This window comes from Poromitra crassiceps (assembly GCF_964638095.1).
Source record: "Poromitra crassiceps genome assembly, chromosome: 8".
Taxonomy (NCBI): domain Eukaryota; kingdom Metazoa; phylum Chordata; class Actinopteri; order Beryciformes; family Melamphaidae; genus Poromitra; species Poromitra crassiceps.
This window is the reverse complement of record NC_139629.1, coordinates 28,556,773-28,577,585: the sequence shown is the minus strand read 5'-3', so window position 1 is coordinate 28,577,585 and position 20,813 is coordinate 28,556,773. Positions and strand designations below refer to the sequence as shown.

The following is a 20,813-nucleotide window of genomic DNA, read 5'->3' as shown; positions in this document are numbered from 1 at the left end:
GACATGTGTGCTGGCCTGCTTTGTGCAGTGCTCACACAGCCCTGTGGCTGCTGTAAAGACATGTGTGCTGGCCTGCTTTGTGCAGTGCTCACACAGCCCTGGCTGCTGTAAAGACATGTGTGCTGGCCTGCTTTGTGCAGTGCTCACACAGCCCTGGCTGCTGTAAAGACATGTGTGCTGGCCTGCTTTGTGCAGTGCTCACACAGCCCTGTGGCTGCTGTAAAGACATGTGTGCTGGCCTGCTTTGTGCAGTGCTCACACAGCCCTGGCTGCTGTAAAGACATGTGTGCTGGCCTGCTTTGTGCAGTGCTCACACAGCCCTGGCTGCTGTAAAGACATGTGTGCTGGCCTGCTTTGTGCAGTGCTCACACAGCCCTGGCTGCTGTAAAGACATGTGTGCTGGCCTGCTTTGTGCAGTGCTCACACAGCCCTGGCTGCTGTAAAGACATGTGTGCTGGCCTGCTTTGTGCAGTGCTGCTCACACAGCCCTGGCTGCTGTAAAGACATGTGTGCTGGCCTGCTTTGTGCAGTGCTCACACAGCCCTGGCTGCTGTAAAGACATGTGTGCTGGCCTGCTTTGTGCAGCACAGCCCTGGCTGCTGTAAAGACATGTGTGCTGGCCTGCTTTGTGCAGTGCTGCTCACACAGCCCTGGCTGCTGTAAAGACATGTGTGCTGGCCTGCTTTGTGCAGCACAGCCCTGGCTGCTGTAAAGACATGTGTGCTGGCCTGCTTTGTGCAGTGCTGCTCACACAGCCCTGGCTGCTGTAAAGACATGTGTGCTGGCCTGCTTTGTGCAGCACAGCCCTGGCTGCTGTAAAGACATGTGTGCTGGCCTGCTTTGTGCAGTGCTCACACAGCCCTGGCTGCTGTAAAGACATGTGTGCTGGCCTGCTTTGTGCAGCACAGCCCTGGCTGCTGTAAAGACATGTGTGCTGGCCTGCTTTGTGCAGTGCTGCTCACACAGCCCTGGCTGCTGTAAAGACATGTGTGCTGGCCTGCTTTGTGCAGCACAGCCCTGGCTGCTGTAAAGACATGTGTGCTGGCCTGCTTTGTGCAGTGCTGCTCACACAGCCCTGGCTGCTGTAAAGACATGTGTGCTGGCCTGCTTTGTGCAGCACAGCCCTGGCTGCTGTAAAGACATGTGTGCTGGCCTGCTTTGTGCAGTGCTCACACAGCCCTGGCTGCTGTAAAGACATGTGTGCTGGCCTGCTTTGTGCAGCACAGCCCTGGCTGCTGTAAAGACATGTGTGCTGGCCTGCTTTGTGCAGTGCTGCTCACACAGCCCTGGCTGCTGTAAAGACATGTGTGCTGGCCTGCTTTGTGCAGTGCTGCTCACACAGCCCTGGCTGCTGTAAAGACATGTGTGCTGGCCTGGAAGCAGCCAGCTGTGAGCCGGTCCCATCGAGCGACTATTGACAGAACCTGGAGGAAACAACAGCGTGGCTGAGTTGGGTCTGAGCGGTACCCTAAGTTGTTTCAGGCCCGCGGGCCCAGCAGAGCACAGCTCTGTTTCTGTGGCGGGTCGATAAGGCAGTGGAGCTGAAGCCATGCTACAGCACTCTTGCATGGTACAGTATCGTGACTGTCCACCCTGCGAGCTCCATAAAACCTCCCATTTACTTTCCCCTCCATTTAACTTGGCGTTGCACTTTTTATGTAATGTATTTGGAAGCTGGTCTGGCTCGGGGAGGGGCTTCGGGGAGGGGAGGGTGCGTGCGACTGTGCAGTGTGAGAAACGAGCCCTGCTCACATGCGTGCGTGAATCGATTTCACAATATCTAAGTGTGAAATGTGAGTATGCTGTTTGTAATTGGCACACGCGATGCACTCAGATAGCACACAGACACTCAAGTGTACGATACGCATGATGAACCGGCTGCAGAGTGGGCAGAGGTTGACTAACTAAATTATCTACCGTGTGGCGGGGGGGGGGGGGGGGGGGGTCTGCTCAGGGTGAGGGGGGTAAGTAGGGGGAGAGTGAAGAGGGGGGTGGTGGGAAGGAGATGTCAAAATCTACTCTACTTTGAAATCCATTTAAATTATACTGTTATTTCTTGACATAATATCTTTATTTTTTCTATTTTAATCTTACAGATTTAATGAATGTTTTCAAATGTCTTGTCTAACTGTAGGACCATTTAGTAATCATTTGTAGGGTCTTAGTTAGTTAGTCTTATCTTAGGCTGTGTGTCCCATCGTGTGGCCCTGGCCTCATCAAGCAAAATGGGAAGCGCACAAAAGGCAAAACGCTGCAGCCGGTGTTTTTTCCCCGTCACAGTGGAGCGCTTTCAAAAGATGAATGAGAAATATTCAACTTTTCAGAAAAGCACGAACCAATCACAGATGCTGGCCGTTTCCCATAGCAACAACAAATATGGACAAAGTCGGCAGCGGAGAAATAGGACGTAATCAGTGAATTTACATGACAGCTTTCATGAAGGCTGTATGGATTATACTGTATACTGTATTGGGAATATCAAGTAAGCCTTTGCTTGTTCCACAACACTGTATTGTCTGCTAGCCTAGACATGCTAACCAGCTCGTTAGTGAGCTAACACTGTATTGTCTGCTAGCCTAGACATGCTAACCAGCTCGTTAGTGAGCTAACACTATATTGTCTGCTAGCCTAGACATGCTAACCAGCTGGTTAGTGAGCTAACACTGTATTGTCTACTAGCCTAGACATGCTAACCAGCTGGTTAGTGAGCTAACACTGTATTGTCTACTAGCCTAGAAGTGCTAACCAGCTGGTTAGTGAGCTAACACTGTATTGTCTACTAGCCTAGACATGCTAACCAGCTCGTTAGTGAGCTAACACTGTATTGTCTGCTAGCCTTAACCAGCTGGTTAGTGAGCTAACACTATATTGTCTGCTAGCCTAGACATGCTAACCAGCTCGTTAGTGAGCTAACACTGTATTGTCTGCTAGCCTAGACATGCTAACCAGCTCGTTAGTGAGCTAACACTATATTGTCTGCTAGCCTAGACATGCTAACCAGCTGGTTAGTGAGCTAACACTATATTGTCTACTAGCCTAGAAGTGCTAACCAGCTCGTTAGTGAGCTAACACTGTATTGTCTGCTAGCCTAGACATGCTAACCAGCTCGTTAGTGAGCTAACACTGTATTGTCTACTAGCCTAGACATGCTAACCAGCTCGTTAGTGAGCTAACACTGTATTGTCTACTAGCCTAGAAGTGCTAACCAGCTGGTTAGTGAGCTAACACTGTATTGTCTACTAGCCTAGACATGCTAACCAGCTCGTTAGTGAGCTAACACTGTATTGTCTACTAGCCTAGAAGTGCTAACCAGCTGGTTAGTGAGCTAACACTGTATTGTCTGCTAGCCTTAACCAGCTGGTTTGTGAGCTAACACTATATTGTCTGCTAGCCTAGACATGCTAACCAGCTCGTTAGTGAGCTAACACTGTATTGTCTACTAGCCTAGACATGCTAACCAGCTCGTTAGTGAGCTAACACTGTATTGTCTACTAGCCTAGACATGCTAACCAGCTCGTTAGTGAGCTAACACTGTATTGTCTACTAGCCTAGAAGTGCTAACCAGCTGGTTAGTGAGCTAACACTGTATTGTCTGCTAGCCTTAACCAGCTGGTTTGTGAGCTAACACTATATTGTCTGCTAGCCTAGAAGTGCTAATCAGCTGGTTAGTGAGCTAACACTGTATTGTCTGCTAGCCTAGGAGTGCTAACCAGCTGGTTAGTGAGCTAACACTGTATTGTCTGCTAGCCTAGAAGTGCTAACCAGCTGGTTAGTGAGCTAACACTGTATTGTCTGCTAGCCTAGAAGTGCTAATCAGCTGGTTAGTGAGCTAACACTGTATTGTCTACTAGCCTAGACATGCTAACCAGCTGGTTAGTGAGCTAACACTGTATTGTCTGCTAGCCTTAACCAGCTGGTTTGTGAGCTAACACTATATTGTCTGCTAGCCTAGAAGTGCTAATCAGCTGGTTAGTGAGCTAACACTGTATTGTCTGCTAGCCTAGGAGTGCTAACCAGCTGGTTAGTGAGCTAACACTGTATTGTCTGCTAGCCTAGGAGTGCTAACCAGCTGGTTAGTGAGCTAACACTGTATTGTCTGCTAGCCTAGAAGTGCTAATCAGCTGGTTAGTGAGCTAACACTGTATTGTCTGCTAGCCTATAAGTGCTAACCAGCTGGTTGGTGAGCTAACACTGTTTTGTCTGCTAGCCTATAAGTGTTAATCAGCTGGTTAGTGAGCTAACACTGTATTGTCTGCTAGCCTTAACCAGCTGGTTCGTGAGCTAACACTGTATTGTCTGCTAGCCAATCAGTGCTAACCAGCTGGTTAGTGAGCTAACACTGTATTGTCTGCTAGCCTAGAAGTGCTAACCAGCTGGTTAGTGAGCTAACACTGTATTGTCTGCTAGCCTTAACTAGCTGGTTCATGAGCTAACACTGTATTGTCTGCTAGCCAATCAGTGCTAACCAGCTGGTTAGTGAGCTAACACTGTATTGTCTGCTAGCCTAGAAGTGCTAATCAGCTGGTTAGTGAGCTAACACTGTATTGTCTGCTAGTCTAGAAGTGCTAACCAGCTGGTTAGTGAGCTAACACTGTATTGTCTGCTAGCCTAGACATGCTAACCAGCTCGTTAGTGAGCTAACACTGTATTGTCTGCTAGCCTTAACCAGCTGGTTTGTGAGGTAACACTGTATTGTCTGCTAGCCTAGCAGTGCTAACCAGCTGGTTATTTACATGACAGCTTTCATAAAGGCTGTATGGATTATACTGTATAGGGAATATCAAGTAAGCCTTTGCTTGTTCCACCACACTGTATTGTCTACTAGCCTAGACATGCTAACCAGCTCGTTAGTGAGCTAACACTGTATTGTCTGCTAGCCAATCAGCTGGTTAGTGAGCTAGCAGCAGGTGATGTTATCATCCGCTTTTATTTCTCCTCACAAAAAGCTTTTTCCACAGCAAAAAGTTAATAAAAATGCAGAAACACGCTATGTGGACACACTCCCTTCAGCTAGTCTTAGGTGTCTTGTAGTCTTAGGGCCTGTGTCCACCTAGCGTCTCTTCATCAGCTCCGGCGTCTATTTTCAATTGTTTCCGATGGGGGGAGAGCGTATGCGAGCGCACACGGACGTCTAGAGAAAGTGCGCTGCGTCCAGTGTATATTTTCAGAGCGCTCTGGTGTTTTTGTGCGCCCGACTCCCAGCGCTTCCAGCTGAAATTATTTTAACTTTTCAGAAAGACACTGGTGTTGGGTGCTCCTTTTCTGGCAACTAAATTATGAAAAAACTATCGCAACAGAGACAGAAAGGCTCAATTGTGGGAGCAGATTGGCTAGACACTTAATATTTCTGGTGAGTGTTGAGCTAAATCACTGTATGTGTGTTGTTAGCTAATGTTAGCTGTCAGCTATCAAGCTACTACCGCACTGAGCTAACGTTAGTTTCAGACTGCTTCCTTGTTATATTGTGCGCCGAGATCAGCGTTCCCCAGCGTACTCCCAGCGTTTAACGTCGGAAAAAGACGCTAGGTGGACACAGGCCCTTAGGTGTTTTGTAGGTTATAAATGTTACTGTATAATACATGCACTTTTTTTTATCTAGACGTGTTATTAAACATATTTTAAACATTATTTGCTTAGTGTCTGGGCCCTTATCCTCAAGCTTCAGATAGCAACTTGTCCCATTTTGCACATCTCTAATATGTCTTATACGATCGATTGTACTTGTATTTAACTGATTTGTGAATCAACTGAACTGAAAGTGTGAAACAAGTGTGAAACAACAACAAGTGTGAAACAACTTCTAGGCTAGTAGACAATACAGTGTTAGCTCACTAACCAGCTGGTTAGCATGTCTAGGCTAGCAGACAATACAGTGTTAGCTCACTAACCAGCTGGTTAGCATGTCTAGGCTAGCAGACAATACAGTGTTAGCTCACTAACCAGCTGGTTAGCATGTCTAGGCTAGTAGACAATACAGTGTTAGCTCACTAACCAGCTGGTTAGCATGTCTAGGCTAGCAGACAATACAGTGTGGTGGAACAAGCAAAGGCTTACTTGATATTCCCAATAATGAGAGGGAGTGTTCTGAACTCCTGCTGTGCTCTGCTGCCTCCTCGTCTGCTCTCTGCCACACTGAGCTCTCCCGCACGCTACAGCCTTGATCCATTGAGCCCCGACACACACACGCACGCACGCACACACACACACACACAAACTCACACATGCACACACACACACACACACACACAGACAGACACACACACGCACACACACAGACAAACACACACACACACGCACGCACACACACACACACACACACACACACACACACGCACGCACACGCACACACACACACACACACACACAAGCTGCAGACATCAGTGATGAACTAGGACACGTCCCGAGCGGAGAGGTGTTGGCGGGTTCAGTTGAAGGCTGCACTATTAGCAACCTTCAGGTTAGCTGAGGACAGCTCAGATAAGCGTGAGGAAGGAGAACAGGATGGGGCAGGGCTTATGACAGCTCAGATAAACGTGAGGAAGGAGAACAGGATGGGGCGGGGCTTATGACGTATAGCTAAGCTGTGGAGAACATAAGGTCAGACTATAGGCTCTTTCATACACAGATCGCGGAAAAATAGCCGTTTAGGAGTCCCGTAAAGCCAGCCGCCTCGCCACAGAAATTGCTTTCACACGAGCCAAGCAGCACGGCCACATTACCGTGCTGCTCTGTACTTTCAGGTGAAATCCCCCGCTCCCGCATTGAAAGGCGAGCAGAGGGATTTCCAGCTCCTCCTAGCCCAAATTAATATTTTCATAGGTTAGTGTAGCCTAGGCTACTGTATGATGAACGAATTCAATTCAACAACAGACTTTCCTCCTTCTCCTAGTCCGCTGAGGAGATCTGTATCGGCATTTTCATTGGCTGTTTGCCGATATCATAACTTAATAAAAAAATGCGCTAATTTGCGGCTGCTGCACCTGGAAGAATCCCCTCCTACAGTAGTTCTGTGTCTGGAGCAATGTCCCGCCCACAGCGCTATCTGATTGGTTACACATCAAGCAATAGCCTATCAGAGAGCTCAGAGATGAAATCTTGACACCTCACCTCAGTGCTTTCTGTTCAGCCGCAGCCTGCACTAGGGGGACAGTGCGAGGCTGCCTGAAGCGAGAGCAGCGGACTAGTTGGCTGTTGTAACTGTAACACTCACACTGTGTTAAGGTAAAGCAGCAGATATTGTCATGCCAAAGTTGTAATAAAGTTAATATACATAATAATTACCTACGCTGACATTGCAAAAACACCACGATCTTATGAGCGATTCGTATGAAGCGCTGCCTCGCACAGTGTGGTGTGTGGAGATAGGTCTGTCTATCAGTCTACTTTTTTTACTTTCACTCGTCACTTTCTTGATACATGAGGTGATTTCCCCTGTAATTTTTTTTATGAATGAGCTGACCATTCGCACCTTTTCCGGCTCGCTACGACGACCTTTCAAGTGGAGGCGGGTTGTCCGCCAATACGGCGATGTGACAACCTTTGGTGCCGGGATAAAAGGCGTACAAGAATTACCCACCAACGCGCGTACAGGCCTTTCACATCGGAGCCGCGAACCCTAATTTCCGGGCATTTTTCGGCTTTCACGGCCGGTGTGAAAGACCCTTAAGATGTCTCTGTGCAGAAAGGATTCATGCATCTGTAGACAAAGAGAGAGAGAGAGAGACCGGTGATCTATCAATTGCTTTTTTGATTGACACCTTTGTAAAGAGGATTGTTCAGAGAGGGAGGGAGAGAGAGGGAGGGAGAGAGAGAGAGAGGGAGAGAGAGAGAGAGAGAGGGGGAGAGAGAGAGGGAGAGAGGGAGGGAGAGAGCAGGGCCATAACCAGGGTTCCGAAATAGGGGAGGTCCAGCAAGGGGAGGGGAAAAAATTTGAGTTTTTTTCCCCTTTTTTAGCCATATTTAGAGTAATATATCATTTTAAATCAACATTAGGATTATACTGTTGTGATGTCATTATTCAGTATATTCTCTTTCATGTCACCACCTGCTCAGCTCTCCTGTTAACATAATTCTAACTAACAAACACAAACTGTTTTAGCCAAATTCATATCAAAATGACACCTACAAACACAGGTACACAACCCAAGCCGTACACAACACACAAAGTCATCATCGATAATAAAAAAAACATACAGAGGGACATTTATTTATTCCTTTTTACGATTGAAAAATAAAATAAAATATATTATGTTGTTTTTAACTTTACACCACCTCTTTTTGTTACTTATTGGGTCATGAAACTGAAACCATGCATATAGCCACCTGCATACCTGACTTCGGCAGCTTGGCAATTGGCATCATGCATGATTAGCCAGTAGCATCCCAACGTGTCACACAGGTAACATTACTTAAGAGACAGACTCGACACTTACTTTCTTGGTTGTTGCTAAAAAATCTGTCAGTGTCACTCACTGTCTGTCGTTCACTCGCTCACTGTCTCGCAGCTCGCTCACCTTCAATTATCTCGCCAGGCAGACAGACAGTCATCACTCACCACCATGCTGCTGCTCTCTCGGAATCAAGTTACCGCGGACGCAGCGTCAGATGACTTCCTGCCTGACCTGCCTTTCGTTTCAAAATAAAAGCGATCCCGTGTTTTTCATGCTTTTCCATGCAGATTGTTTTATTTTTTTTCTCTGAAATATTAGGGGAGGTCCGGACCTCCCCGTCCTCATAGCTAGTTACGGCCATGGGAGAGAGAGAGAGAGAGGGCGGTGTTACGGAAGAATTGAGAGATCAAACGGGAGTGTGGAGTGTCAGTGAGGGCGAGTGAGAGGATTGAGGAAGAGAGAGAGATGTGTGTGATTGTGTGTGCAGAGAATCTTTGAGTGTGCTGTGTAACACACTGAATGGTGTGTGTTTGTGTGTGTGTGTGTGTGTGTGTGTGTGTGTGTGTGTGTACCATTGACATATATATAATGGACCAACATAGCTCATTGACTTTGACACAGCAAAATCAAGCTCACTTCCCGATGTTGTTTGATTTCGTTTGATTGGTTGAATGGATTATTGCTACACGGAAGTATGAGGGGAGGGGGCGGCTGCCCCTAGTGGCTGCCGGGGGAGTTTCCGAATTTGCCCTGTCTCGCTTATCGCCGTAATGCATTATGGGTAGTCAGCTACTTTGGCTAATGGTAGCGGCTAACGCTACTTACTTTTCATTGCAGTAAAACACCACTGAATGACCAAATTGATTTAACTTTTAACCATTTCGAGTAACACCGTTTCCATACGGACCCCCAGCATTGGTTAGTTGTTTATAACGTGACTATATTTATAACTTTTATAACGTACTCCGGTTTCTGTGCTGAATCCAATGGTGTGAATGTCTGAATACAGAGAAGGTTTAAGGCTTTATCTAATGGTATAGATAACGTTAAATGGTCCGCCATGTTATGGACGTTAGATGTATGGTATCTATATAGTTACGTGTGTCTACTAACATTATTAAAATATCATAAAGTAACGCTATTTTCTGATCATTTGCTTAACCATTACTTGCTACCTGATGCCTTGCGGCACATTGCTGCCTCTACCGGTCGGAAGTATTACTGTTCTTACTATCCGATGTTTGTCGTCAATTTTCCTCGAAATGGGGTTATAATTTGGAAAAGAGAGCGCGTTGGGAGCATGAAAAAGACTTGAAATTGTTTTTTCAGACCATAAACTCATTTGGAAAGTGTTTATTTAAGACATAGACCGAGAGAGAAATTGGCTCGTTTCCCATAGAGTTGAATGGATGTTCCCGGAGAGTGCTACACAAACTGCACCCCCCACTGGCCATTTGAAAGAATGCAATTTCCGCATAGGCATCAAAAATAGGCAGGCTGAATTGGGCACTGGTGTGTACGTGTGCGTGTGCGTGTGTGTGTAGTTGTGTCCACTCCTATTGAAAACAGTCCTGAACTGAACTGATGTATGGAAAGAACAGACTCGTTCTAATGACACTTTGTTTAAACAACTGGCTGAATGGCTCCAGAAATAATGGTGATAAATAATGTGCAGTGTGCATGTGGTACAGCATCGATGGGTGTTTGACATTTTAATCACTTCCCTTAATAATATCATCATGTCATAATATTATATTGATCACCGCAGGGAAAATCTAATTTCACTTGCTCACCTCACAGGGAGGTCAGAGGTGAGAGTTCAGTGGGGTAGTTGTGTGTTTTGAGGCCAGGTGCTGGATTCAAATACATATGAAGGTGAAACGAGAAGATATCTGCACACTGGAGCAGCTCCACATATGTAATGAGTACAAATGCAACGTGTGGACCCACACAGTGGGTCTTCATCAGGCTCATTAAGGTCAGAGGTCAGACACACAACAGGTGGTAGGGGTTCAGTGTCTTGCTGGAGGGCACTCCAGTTGAATAACAGTCTCCTTCTGACTAACTCACCCTGCTGCCCTTCCCGTCTATATAGTCGTGGAAGCCACTGATGAAAACATACACTACTACTCTTGTGATCTGGTGATAAAACTGGGTTTGTAGCCATGAAGCTGGACTTCAACTGAATGTTTTGATACCTATCAACACAGAAGAAGTAAGTTAAGGTTACTACTCCACTTTAAAACTAGTTAGTTAGTTAGTTAGTTTTTATTTCTGTGTCATGCCATTTCTGGCCCATCCCACATGGGATTACAAGACACCAAATTATATATAAACATAACCATAACATCATAGTAATAATGTATCTCAATTCTGAAGTGTGCCGTTATTACTAATCTCAAACTAGTAATGATGTTGTAATTATCCACTACTGTCTGATGTGAACCAAAGTGCCCTTCTGGGACATCAATTAAACTCTGATTCTGATTCTGATTCAATTTATGACAGAAGTCTGAGGTCAAATGAACATTATTTGAGACTATTAAGATAGTCTCAAGATAGACTATTAAGTTTAAGAGACCATCTCTCTCTCTCTCTCCCTCTGTCCCTCTCTACCCTCTCTCTCTCCCTCTCTACCCTCTCTCTCCCTCTGTCTCTCTCTCTCTACCTCTCTACCCTCTCTATCAGGGGTACGGTGGCGCAGTCGGTAGCGCTGTCGCCTCACAGCTAGAAGGTCCTGAGTTCGATTCTCGCCTGGGACGCTGTGGGCGCTGGAGTTGTGACCCCCCCATATCTTCAGTGCCTACTGCCCAGGTGGGCTATCTCGTCGAAAGGGCCTTTCTGTGTGGAGTTTGCATGTTCTCCCCGTACCCCCCAGGGGGTTCCTCCGTACGTAACCCCCCACTAAAAACATGCAGAAGATCGTCATCCGACCAGTGACAACAACATCTGAAGTTGGTCCAATGATGGTCCAATGAAGGTCCCCGGGAAGAAATAGCGGAAAGAAATAGCGACCACTGCTCCTGGCCTGCCCCCCGGAGGAAAGGACAAGCCTGGATGGGTCAAATGCAGAGGACATATTTCACCGGCCACCGTCAGCATGAGTGTGTGTTGTGGCCGCATGCATGTGTTGTAGTGTGTTCATGCATGTGTTGTAGTGTGTTCATGCATGTGTTGTAGTGTGTTCATGCATGTGTTGTAGTGTTCATGTGACAATAAAGACGGGCTGCCGTCTGAAATCGTGTTTTTATCGTGTTTTTACCCTCTCTCTCTCTCTCTCCTCTCTCTCTCTCTCTCTCTCTCTCTCTCTCTCCTCTATACCCTCTCTCTCTCTCTCTCTCCTCTCTCTCTCTGTCTGTCTCTCTCTCTCTCCCTCTCTACCCTCTCTCTCTCTCCCTCTGTCTGTCTCTCTCTCTCTCCCTCTCTACTCTCTATCTCCCTGGCTTCCTTTCTCGTCTTCCCTCCAGCCAGCCCAGCTCTGAACAGAATGAAGAAGTGAGAAGAAAAGAGAAAAACCCCTCCAGGCCATGCAGCCTGATACAGCCACATTCCCTCAGCGTCACCATTATCAGAGGAAAAATGGCCGACCTGGCATACATACAATGTGGCATTGTGACTCAAAACACTCATGCAGCGGCACGGCAGTACTATGAGGAATAAGACTGTGATGATTGACGGAGGAACGGCACGTGTTGTGATTAGGCGGGAACACGATGCGTGTGGGCGGACACGTGCAAAGATATTTCTGGATATGAGCTGCAGCTAATTACATATTATCTCAAATGTTAATTCCCCTTGAATAGACTCGCACGTGTAAGTAGGCGCTTCCATCTCAATGTGGGGAAACATTGCTGTAAAATGGGTCCAAGTCAAGGGAAGAATTAGGTGTAAAATGTTACTTTTGCGACTCTAAAGCAGTGGTTCCCAACCTACGGTACGTGTACCGTAAGTGGTACTTGCACCCCCTGCTGGTGGTACTTGGAAGGCTCTGTGATTTTTTTTTTTTAGTTTATGTGCAAAATCCATGGTGGTCATTAGTAGTAGTTTTCAAACATGTGAAAGTGAAATAATAATAATAATTATTAATATTATTGGCAGTGTTTCTCAAGGTAGGTGGCACTTGCGCCCCCCCCCCCCCTGCTGGTGGTACTTGATCCCTGGAATCCCAATGTTTAAATTATGAAATAAACCCAACTTTAAAATCAATTGTAAAACATGTTTATCTATCAAAATAATACTACGAATGAAAATAAACTTGTGATCATTGAAATTGAGGTTTATTTTGTTGTCTTGAGATTTAGAAACAAATATTTGTTTCTGACGGACACTATACCTGTTGCGCATGCACAATTACCTGTCCGCCCCGCATGGTTACACAAGTGGTGAACAAAGACGAGGAGGGATGCTAAAGTGGATCAAAACGGGAGGGAATCGTAAAAGAGCTGTAGTAGAGGAGAGCAGCAACGATGAAGCACAAGGAGGTGAAGACAGCAGTCAACCCAGCACAAGTGCAGCTGCTGCAGGTTGCACATAGGCTGCAGGTTGGAATACATTTGCCTCCTGCGTGAACTGTGCATAGCTGAATAGACTGTATTTTAACATCGGTCATATGGTGGTACTTGGAGAGCCAACTACTTTCTCAGGTGGTACTTGGTGTAAAAAGGTTGGGAACCACTGCTCTAAAGGATTCCCTCCACTTGGACAGAGGTGAGTCACTGGCTCTCTTTAGAGAGACACATGATGAAGAGGAAGAGGAAGAGGAAGACACTCACCTGATGCCTTTGATCTGTGCGATGCTGTGGTGGGAGATCCTCGACAGAGCTGAGATGACCTGAAACAAACACAAGACGAGCAAGAGTCAGTGGCCGACAAACAACAACAAACTCAGCAGCATCTGTCGGCCAATGAGGAGCGGCCGCTAAAACACTACAACCAGAGCCGTATAATAGAAGAGTTCCGACATCTCCATTCACTCCAATGGACCAGTTTTTTCCAGGAAGTAGAAAGTGGAACTCTTCAGTAAAAAAAGCAGCACTGTCGAGTTGCATCAAAATAGACAGTGTTGTACTTTGAAAGGGTTTTCCATCCCTTGAAATGAATCAAATTGTACATTATCTGCTTTATTTTAGCATGCAAAAGTAGCGCGAGACCCATTCCTGGCTGTTCATTGGCTAATGATTCTTGCATTTTGGTCCTCCGCTGACGCCACTCTCTTACTAGAGGACACTAACTACAACATGTTGACAGGTCAAAGGAGAAACGTTCAGTTCAGTTCTTCTTTGCGTGTTTCTCAGCAGCTCCTCTCAGGCGTAACACAACACAACGCTGCCCCGTGTGTTGACATGATGCAAGGCCACCATGTTAATGATGACATCCACAGACATGTGCTGCTCACTCACGCATGGCTGCCACTTCACGCACACACCCACGTACTGTATGACACACACACACTCCTGCACACACACACACACACACACACACACACACACACACACACACTCCTGCACACACACACACACACACACTCCTACACACACACACACACACACACACACACACACACACACACACACACTCCTGCACACACACACACACACACACACACACACACACACACACACACACACACACACACACACACACACACACAGTCCTGCACACACACACACACACACACACACACACACACACACACACTCCTGCACACACACTGGACCACCACCTTCTTTCGTTGATTCCATCCCCCTCTCTTGCGTTCTGTAACCCTCTCTCTCCCCTCACACTCTCTCTTCCTCCCTCTCTCTCTTCCTCCCTCTCTCCCCTCACACTCTCTCTTCCTCCCTCTCTCTCTTCCTCCCTCTCTCCCCTCACACTCTCTCTTCCTCCCTCTCTCTCCCCTCTCTCTCTTCCTCCCTCTCTCCCCTCACACTCTCTCTTCCTCCCTCTCTCTCTTCCTCTCTCCCCTCACACTCTCTCTTCCTCCCTCTCTCTCTTCCTCCCTCTCTCTCCCCTCACACTCTCTTCCTCCCTCTCTCTCCCCTCACACTCTCTCTCCCCTCACACTCTCTCTCCCCTCACACTCTCTCTTCCTCCCTCTCTCTCCCCTCACACTCTCTCTTCCTCCCTCTCTCTCCCCTCACTCTCTCTCTCTCTCTACCCTCTGGTGAAATCAGCCCAGTGTAACAAGGTTAAATGGCGTGCGTGTATTTAAAGTGATTGAGCGCTGCTTGTGAGTCACATGCTAGCGGGCTTATGGCTGCCTGACTGTTTGTAAGGCTTACAGATGCTCTGTGCTCAGGGGCTCTGCTGAGACTAGAGTGCGAGAAGATGGTGGAACCCAGAAACACAGAGCCTCACTCACACGCACAGCTTCTTCTTCTACGGCTCATTACCCACTCCTGGCTGTGTTTCTGCTTCCAACACCGTGGCAAAGCCAGATGTGGCCCTCATCAGGGAGGAGGAGGAAAACTGTTATCTCACCCTCCCTCCCTCCCTCCTCCACTGGCAGGTGTGTCGTCCGCACAAGAGCACCAACCTCTCATCAGATCCTCTCTTCTCCACGCACACAAAGCAGGACGTGCATCTCGATTATATCACACTAGCTTATTTAGCATTCAGGATGAGACCATGGCTATTGTAGCTATTGTGGAGAGCAGAGTGCCACTTCAGGACTATTGAGTCCTCACATGAAAGAGCTGTTGACCACAACCTCACCCTCTCTCTCTCTCTATTCAACCTCACCCTCTCTCTCTCTCTATTCAACCTCACCCTCTCTCTCTCTCTCTATTCAACCTCACCCTCTCTCTCTCTCTATTCAACCTCACCCTCTCTCTCTCTCTATTCAACCTCACCCTCTCTCTCTCTCTCTCTCTCTATTCAACCTCACCCTCTCTCTCTATTCAACCTCACCCTCTCTCTCCCTCTCTCTCTCTCTCTATTCAACCTCACCCTCTCTCTCTCTATTCAACCTCACCCTCTCTCTCTCTATTCAACCTCACCCTCTCTCTCCCTCTCTCTCTCTCTCTCTCTCTCTCTCTATTCAACCTCACCCTCTCTCTCTCTCTCTCTCTATTCAACCTCACCCTCTCTCTCTCTCTCTCTCTCTCTCTCTCTCTCTCTATTCAACCTCACCCTCTCTCTCCCTCTCTCTCTCTCTCTCTCTCTATTCAACCTCACCCTCTCTCTCCCTCTCTCTCTCTCTCTCTCTCTATTCAACCTCACCCTCTCTCTCTCTCTCTCTCTCTCTCTCTCTATTCAAGTTGTGTGCATGGTATGCTTGACATCAGCTGTTGCAGGGAGCATGGTGAGTCTATAGACAGAGCATTGTCACGACGGCACACATTAGCATGTGTACATTTCATCTAAGCATATTCAGGAGGAACCTCTATGGGGCCGAGGCCAGACAGGATGATGAGGGGTTAGTCCTTCCTCTGTGTGGCTAAAGAGCCATGTAATGGACCGGCATGCCTCAATAGCCCCAATATGGAGAAAGTCTACTATTATACAGTTACACCTCCTTAACATATTCTAACAGCAACGTGCAGATAGGCCGAGGGAGAGGGAGAGAGAGGAGAGAGAGAGAGAGAGAGAGAGAGAGAGAGGGAGAGAGGGAGAGAGAGAGAGAGAGAGAGAGAGAGAGAGAGAGAGAGAGAGGGAGAGAGAGAGGGAGAGAGAGAGAGAGAGAGAGAGAGAGAGAGAGAGAGAGAGAGAGAGAGGGGAGAGAGGGAGAGAGAGAGAGAGAGAGAGAGAGAGAGACCCTGAGTAAGGGTGCTTACTAAATCAAGCTGGTTGAAGCTCTTGTGCTGAGGGGTGGCATGCTGCCCACCTGGGCATGCCTCACGGGACATCACATATGGCATGCTGCCCCCGGTGGCAGTCAGTGTTATGCCTCATCTCAATAGAGAGGCAAAGTGACCGCTTACTTCCTGCTTCAGCACTGTACCAGAGATTTTCATCCACCATTTATTTTCCCATACACATTTCGTAACAAGCGTATAAAAATAGTTTTACTGGTTCAAACCAAACGGTACAGATATATTTAGAAACAGAAGCATAACATTTCACTGGGACCAAAACGTAAAAAAAAAATGCGGGTTCAAAGAAAATATTTGTTCGATGTTTTTTTTTAAGTTTTAGTCCGAGTGAAATGTTCTATGGTCTCTCCCGATTATAGCGTTAGCTGAACCGTTTGGTTCCACGAAGTAAAACTATTTTATAAGCATTTTACAAATTGTCTATGGGAAAATAAATGTCGGATGAAAATCTCTGGTACAGTGCTGAAGCAGGAAGGGACGTTCACTTTGGCTCTCTATTACCTGGGATCTTTCTTTTCTGTCTTATTTATTTCTTTGCAGAGGGGTGACAGATAATAAAATGTAAACATATAGCGAGATTATACACACAAAAAACATATATATAACAAATAATATTACAATAAATGCAACTGAAATTAAATTGAAATCATGTCAAACATATGCCAATGTAATCGTGTTCACCTGGCCACTAAATGTTGAATTGCTGATATAGGAAATCACTGCATTCCACTCGTGATCTTTCCTGACACGCCCTGGCGAAGACCCTGCGTGGTCGAAACCGATCGGCGTTTGTCATTTGTAGCCATTTTGATCAGCCCTAGTAGTTAAGATTAACCCATTGATACCTGATGCAGCATTTGTGTGTGTATCCCTTTAAGACAGCGAACCGCGTTAACGCGGTTCGCTGTCTTAAAGGGATACGCACACAAATGAGGGATATACACGCAAATGCTGGATCAGGTATCAATGGGTTAAAGGCTTTTGACTTGATCCCTGACTCTGTGTGAGAGTGAAGCCTGAACTTTATATTGAACTTCACATCCACCTGGAGCCTGCAAGTGAGCACTTGGTAATCCTCTCTTGTGGATATATGCAAATGTTCTTGGAGAAAGAACATATTGAGTTTTTGGGGGGAGCTGGCCAAGAAAAGCAGCACAAAGCTACACTCTACAAACAAACATGACATGAAATAACAAATGATGCAAAACACACAATAATGTTATAGAAAAGTAAATCTGTGCAATTCTCTCGACCGTCGGCGTACTACATGTGCACAACGCAGGTACAACAACCCTCCTCGCCCCCGCGCAAACAACTATTAATATCCTTGAGGAAGCACTGAACTGAGTACACATGAACACAAATGATTGAACATGTCGATCTATTTATCATTGGTTGTTGCTTCACATATTTGCCTACTTTGAGAGTCATTACAAGATGGAAGACATGGTTAGTAATTATTAGTAGTCATTAATATTTTGTGTCTGGGCGTGTGAACAGTCTTGTCCAGGCTGCAGAGTGGAGATGCTGGCTTTGATCCAGACAGGTCACAGCATGTCCAAGGCTGCATGTCCAGGGGGAGACAAGGCTGCATGTCCAAGGCTGCATGTCCAGGGGGAGACAAGGCTGCATGTCCAAGGCTGCATGTCCAGGGGGAGACAAGGCTGCATGTCCAGGGGGAGACAAGGCTGCATGTCCAGGGGGAGACAATGCTGCATGTCCAGGGGGAGAACAAGGCTGCATGTCCAGGGGGAGAACAAGGCTGCATGTCCAGGGGGAGAACAAGGCTGCATGTCCAGACAAGGCTGCATGTCCAGGGGGAGAACAAGGCTGCATGTCCAGACAAGGCTGCATGTCCAGGGGGAGAACAAGGCTGCATGTCCAAGGCTGCATGTCCAGGGGGAGACAAGGCTGCATGTCCAGGGGGAGACAAGGCTGCATGTCCAGGGGGAGACAAGGCTGCATGTCCAGGGGGAGACAATGCTGCATGTCCAGGGGGAGACAATGCTGCATGTCCAGGGGGAGACAATGCTGCATGTCCAAGGCTGCATGTCCAGGGGGAGACAAGGCTGCATGTCCAGGGGGAGACAAGGCTGCATGTCCAGGGGGAGACAAGGCTGCATGTCCAGGGGGAGACAAGGCTGCATGTCCAGGGGGAGACAAGGCTGCATGTCCAGGGGGCGACAAGGCTGCATGTCCAGGGGGAGACAATGCTGCATGTCCAGGGGGAGACAAGGCTGCATGTCCAGGGGGAGACAATGCTGCATGTCCAAGGCTGCATGTCCAGGGGGAGACAAGGCTGCATGTCCAGGGGGAGACAAGGCTGCATGTCCAGGGGGAGACAAGGCTGCATGTCCAGGGGGAGACAAGGCTGCATGTCCAGGGGGAGACAAGGCTGCATGTCCAGGGGGAGACAAGGCTTTCCTGTGCCAGCCGCACTTGAACACAGTTTGCTTCTTATTTGTCCACGCCTCAGGCACCTGTCATATTGTGGAGAAGATGTGTGAATACTGTAGGTGCTGCAGGTTTTCATACTCTCTGGCTTCAATATGGAAATGTAAATAATGCTTATCATCTGTTTGAAGGCAGGTTTTCATACTCTCTGGCTTCAATATGGAAATGTAAATAATGCTTATCATCTGTTTGAAGGCAGGTTTTCATACTCTCTGGCTTCAACATGGAAATGTAAATAATGCTTATCATCTGTTTGAAGGCAGGTTTTCATACTCTCTGGCTTCAATATGGAAATCTAAATAATGCTTATCATCTGTTTGAAGGCAGGTTTTCATACTCTCTGGCTTCAATATGGAAATCTAAATAATGCTTATCATCTGTTTGAAGGCAGCTGCTCTCTCAATGTGACAAGTGCTTAGAAAAGACAAAGAATAGGCACATGAGCCACAATAGCCATTTGTCGGTGCCCCAATGGCTGATATGTGTGTGGATGTATATAATAATAATAATATGTGATGTGATATGATATGTGTGTGGATGTATATGATTGGTTGTCTTTTCTTTAGCAGTTTGTTTCTCTGCGTCTGCCTCTGTCTGTGTCTGACACACAGCCTCTCTCCTCCAGCCTGCTCTGATCCTCTGGTTCTGACACACAGCCTCTCTCCTCCAGCCTGCTCTGATCCTCTGGTTCAGCCAAAGCCTTTGAGTCTCTGCACAGTATTAATTTCCCTCTCATCTCAGCCTGCCCAGGGGGTCTTCACTCTGGGGTCAGACAAAGCTTCTCTCACCCCTCGGGGCAAAATGGAAAAGACTAAATCACACGATGGACTGATAGCTTAGCTTTCAGAAGTCCCAAACTGATATCTAACCTTTATCTCACCCCACTCCCTCCAGCATCCTCTTACCCAGGTGTGACCCTCTCTGTCAGTCAAGAGATGCAGGATGCATGCTAAACAGCTAGCCTCACTCATGCTCAGTCTATACATCAGACAGACATGCTAAACAGCTAGCCTCACTGATGCTCAGTCTATACATCAGACAGACATGCTAAACAGCTAGCCTCACTGATGCTCAGTCTATACATCAGACAGACATGCTAAACAGCTAGCCTCACTCATGCTCAGTCTATACATCAGACAGACATGCTAAACAGCTAGCCTCACTGATGCTCAATCTATACATCAGACAGACATGCTAAACAGCTAGCCTCACTGATGCTCAGTCTATACATCAGACAGACATGCTAAACAGCTAGCCTCACTCATGCTCAGTCTATACATCAGACAGACATGCTAAACAGCTAGCCTCACTGATGCTCAGTCTATACATCAGACAGACATGCTAAACAGCTAGCCTCACTCATGCTCAGTCTATACATCAGACAGACATGCTAAACAGCTAGCCTCACTGATGTTCAGTCTATACATCAGACAGACATGCAGCATTTACTTTCTTTATGACTGTTATGATCTGTTATTGTATTTTAATGTTTCAGGTACATACATCTTTACATATTATGAGTATTGCTAATACTAGTATGAATAGTATGAATAAAGGGCAGATGTTGATATGCTGTTTAGGGCTGCAACTAACGATTATTTTCATTATCAATTAATCTGTTGATTATTTTCTTGATTAATCGATTAGTTGTTTGCTCTATAAAATGTTGGAAAATAGTGAAAAATGTTGAAAGCCCAAGATGATGTCCTCAAATGTATATTCATATTATTAATATTAAGATATTCAGTTTACTGTCATAGAGGAGAAAAGAAAGCAGAAAATATTCACATTTAAGGAATTGCAATCAGGTGATTTTGACTTTTCTCGTTAAAAAATTACTCAAAATGATTAATTGATTATCGAAATAGTTGTCGATTAATTTTCCGACGATTAATCGCTGCAGCTCTCCTGCTGTTCACTTCCTTTCTTGACCTCTCCCTTTGCAGCAACAAATACCACATTCTTAACCTCAGTGTTCTGATGACTGAGGGCCAAGTTAGGGAACCAACACTGGACTGAGGGAAAAACTGAAGACAAAATAATTGGAAATATTGAGATATTCTGGAAATATCACGATATTTGATATGATTGAAAAACCAACATGGCAGTGGGCAAAATGCCAAACCCGAGTGTAGGGAAGTTTGTGTGCCTGCCT

At 46.5% G+C, this 20,813-nt stretch overlaps 1 protein-coding gene across 1 annotated transcript in view; it reads right to left on the bottom strand.

Annotated features, from left to right (window-relative positions):
- vav2 (vav 2 guanine nucleotide exchange factor) overlaps nt 1–20,813 on the bottom strand; it is a gene marked incomplete at its 5' end in the record, with an annotated part of 379,801 nt that overhangs the window by 77,404 nt on the left and 281,584 nt on the right. Inside the window, one exon of the mRNA XM_083642062.1 lies at nt 13,163–13,221. Within this exon, the coding sequence (XP_083498188.1) occupies nt 13,163–13,221 (59 nt within the window). The remainder of the gene's footprint in view (nt 1–13,162; nt 13,222–20,813) is intronic.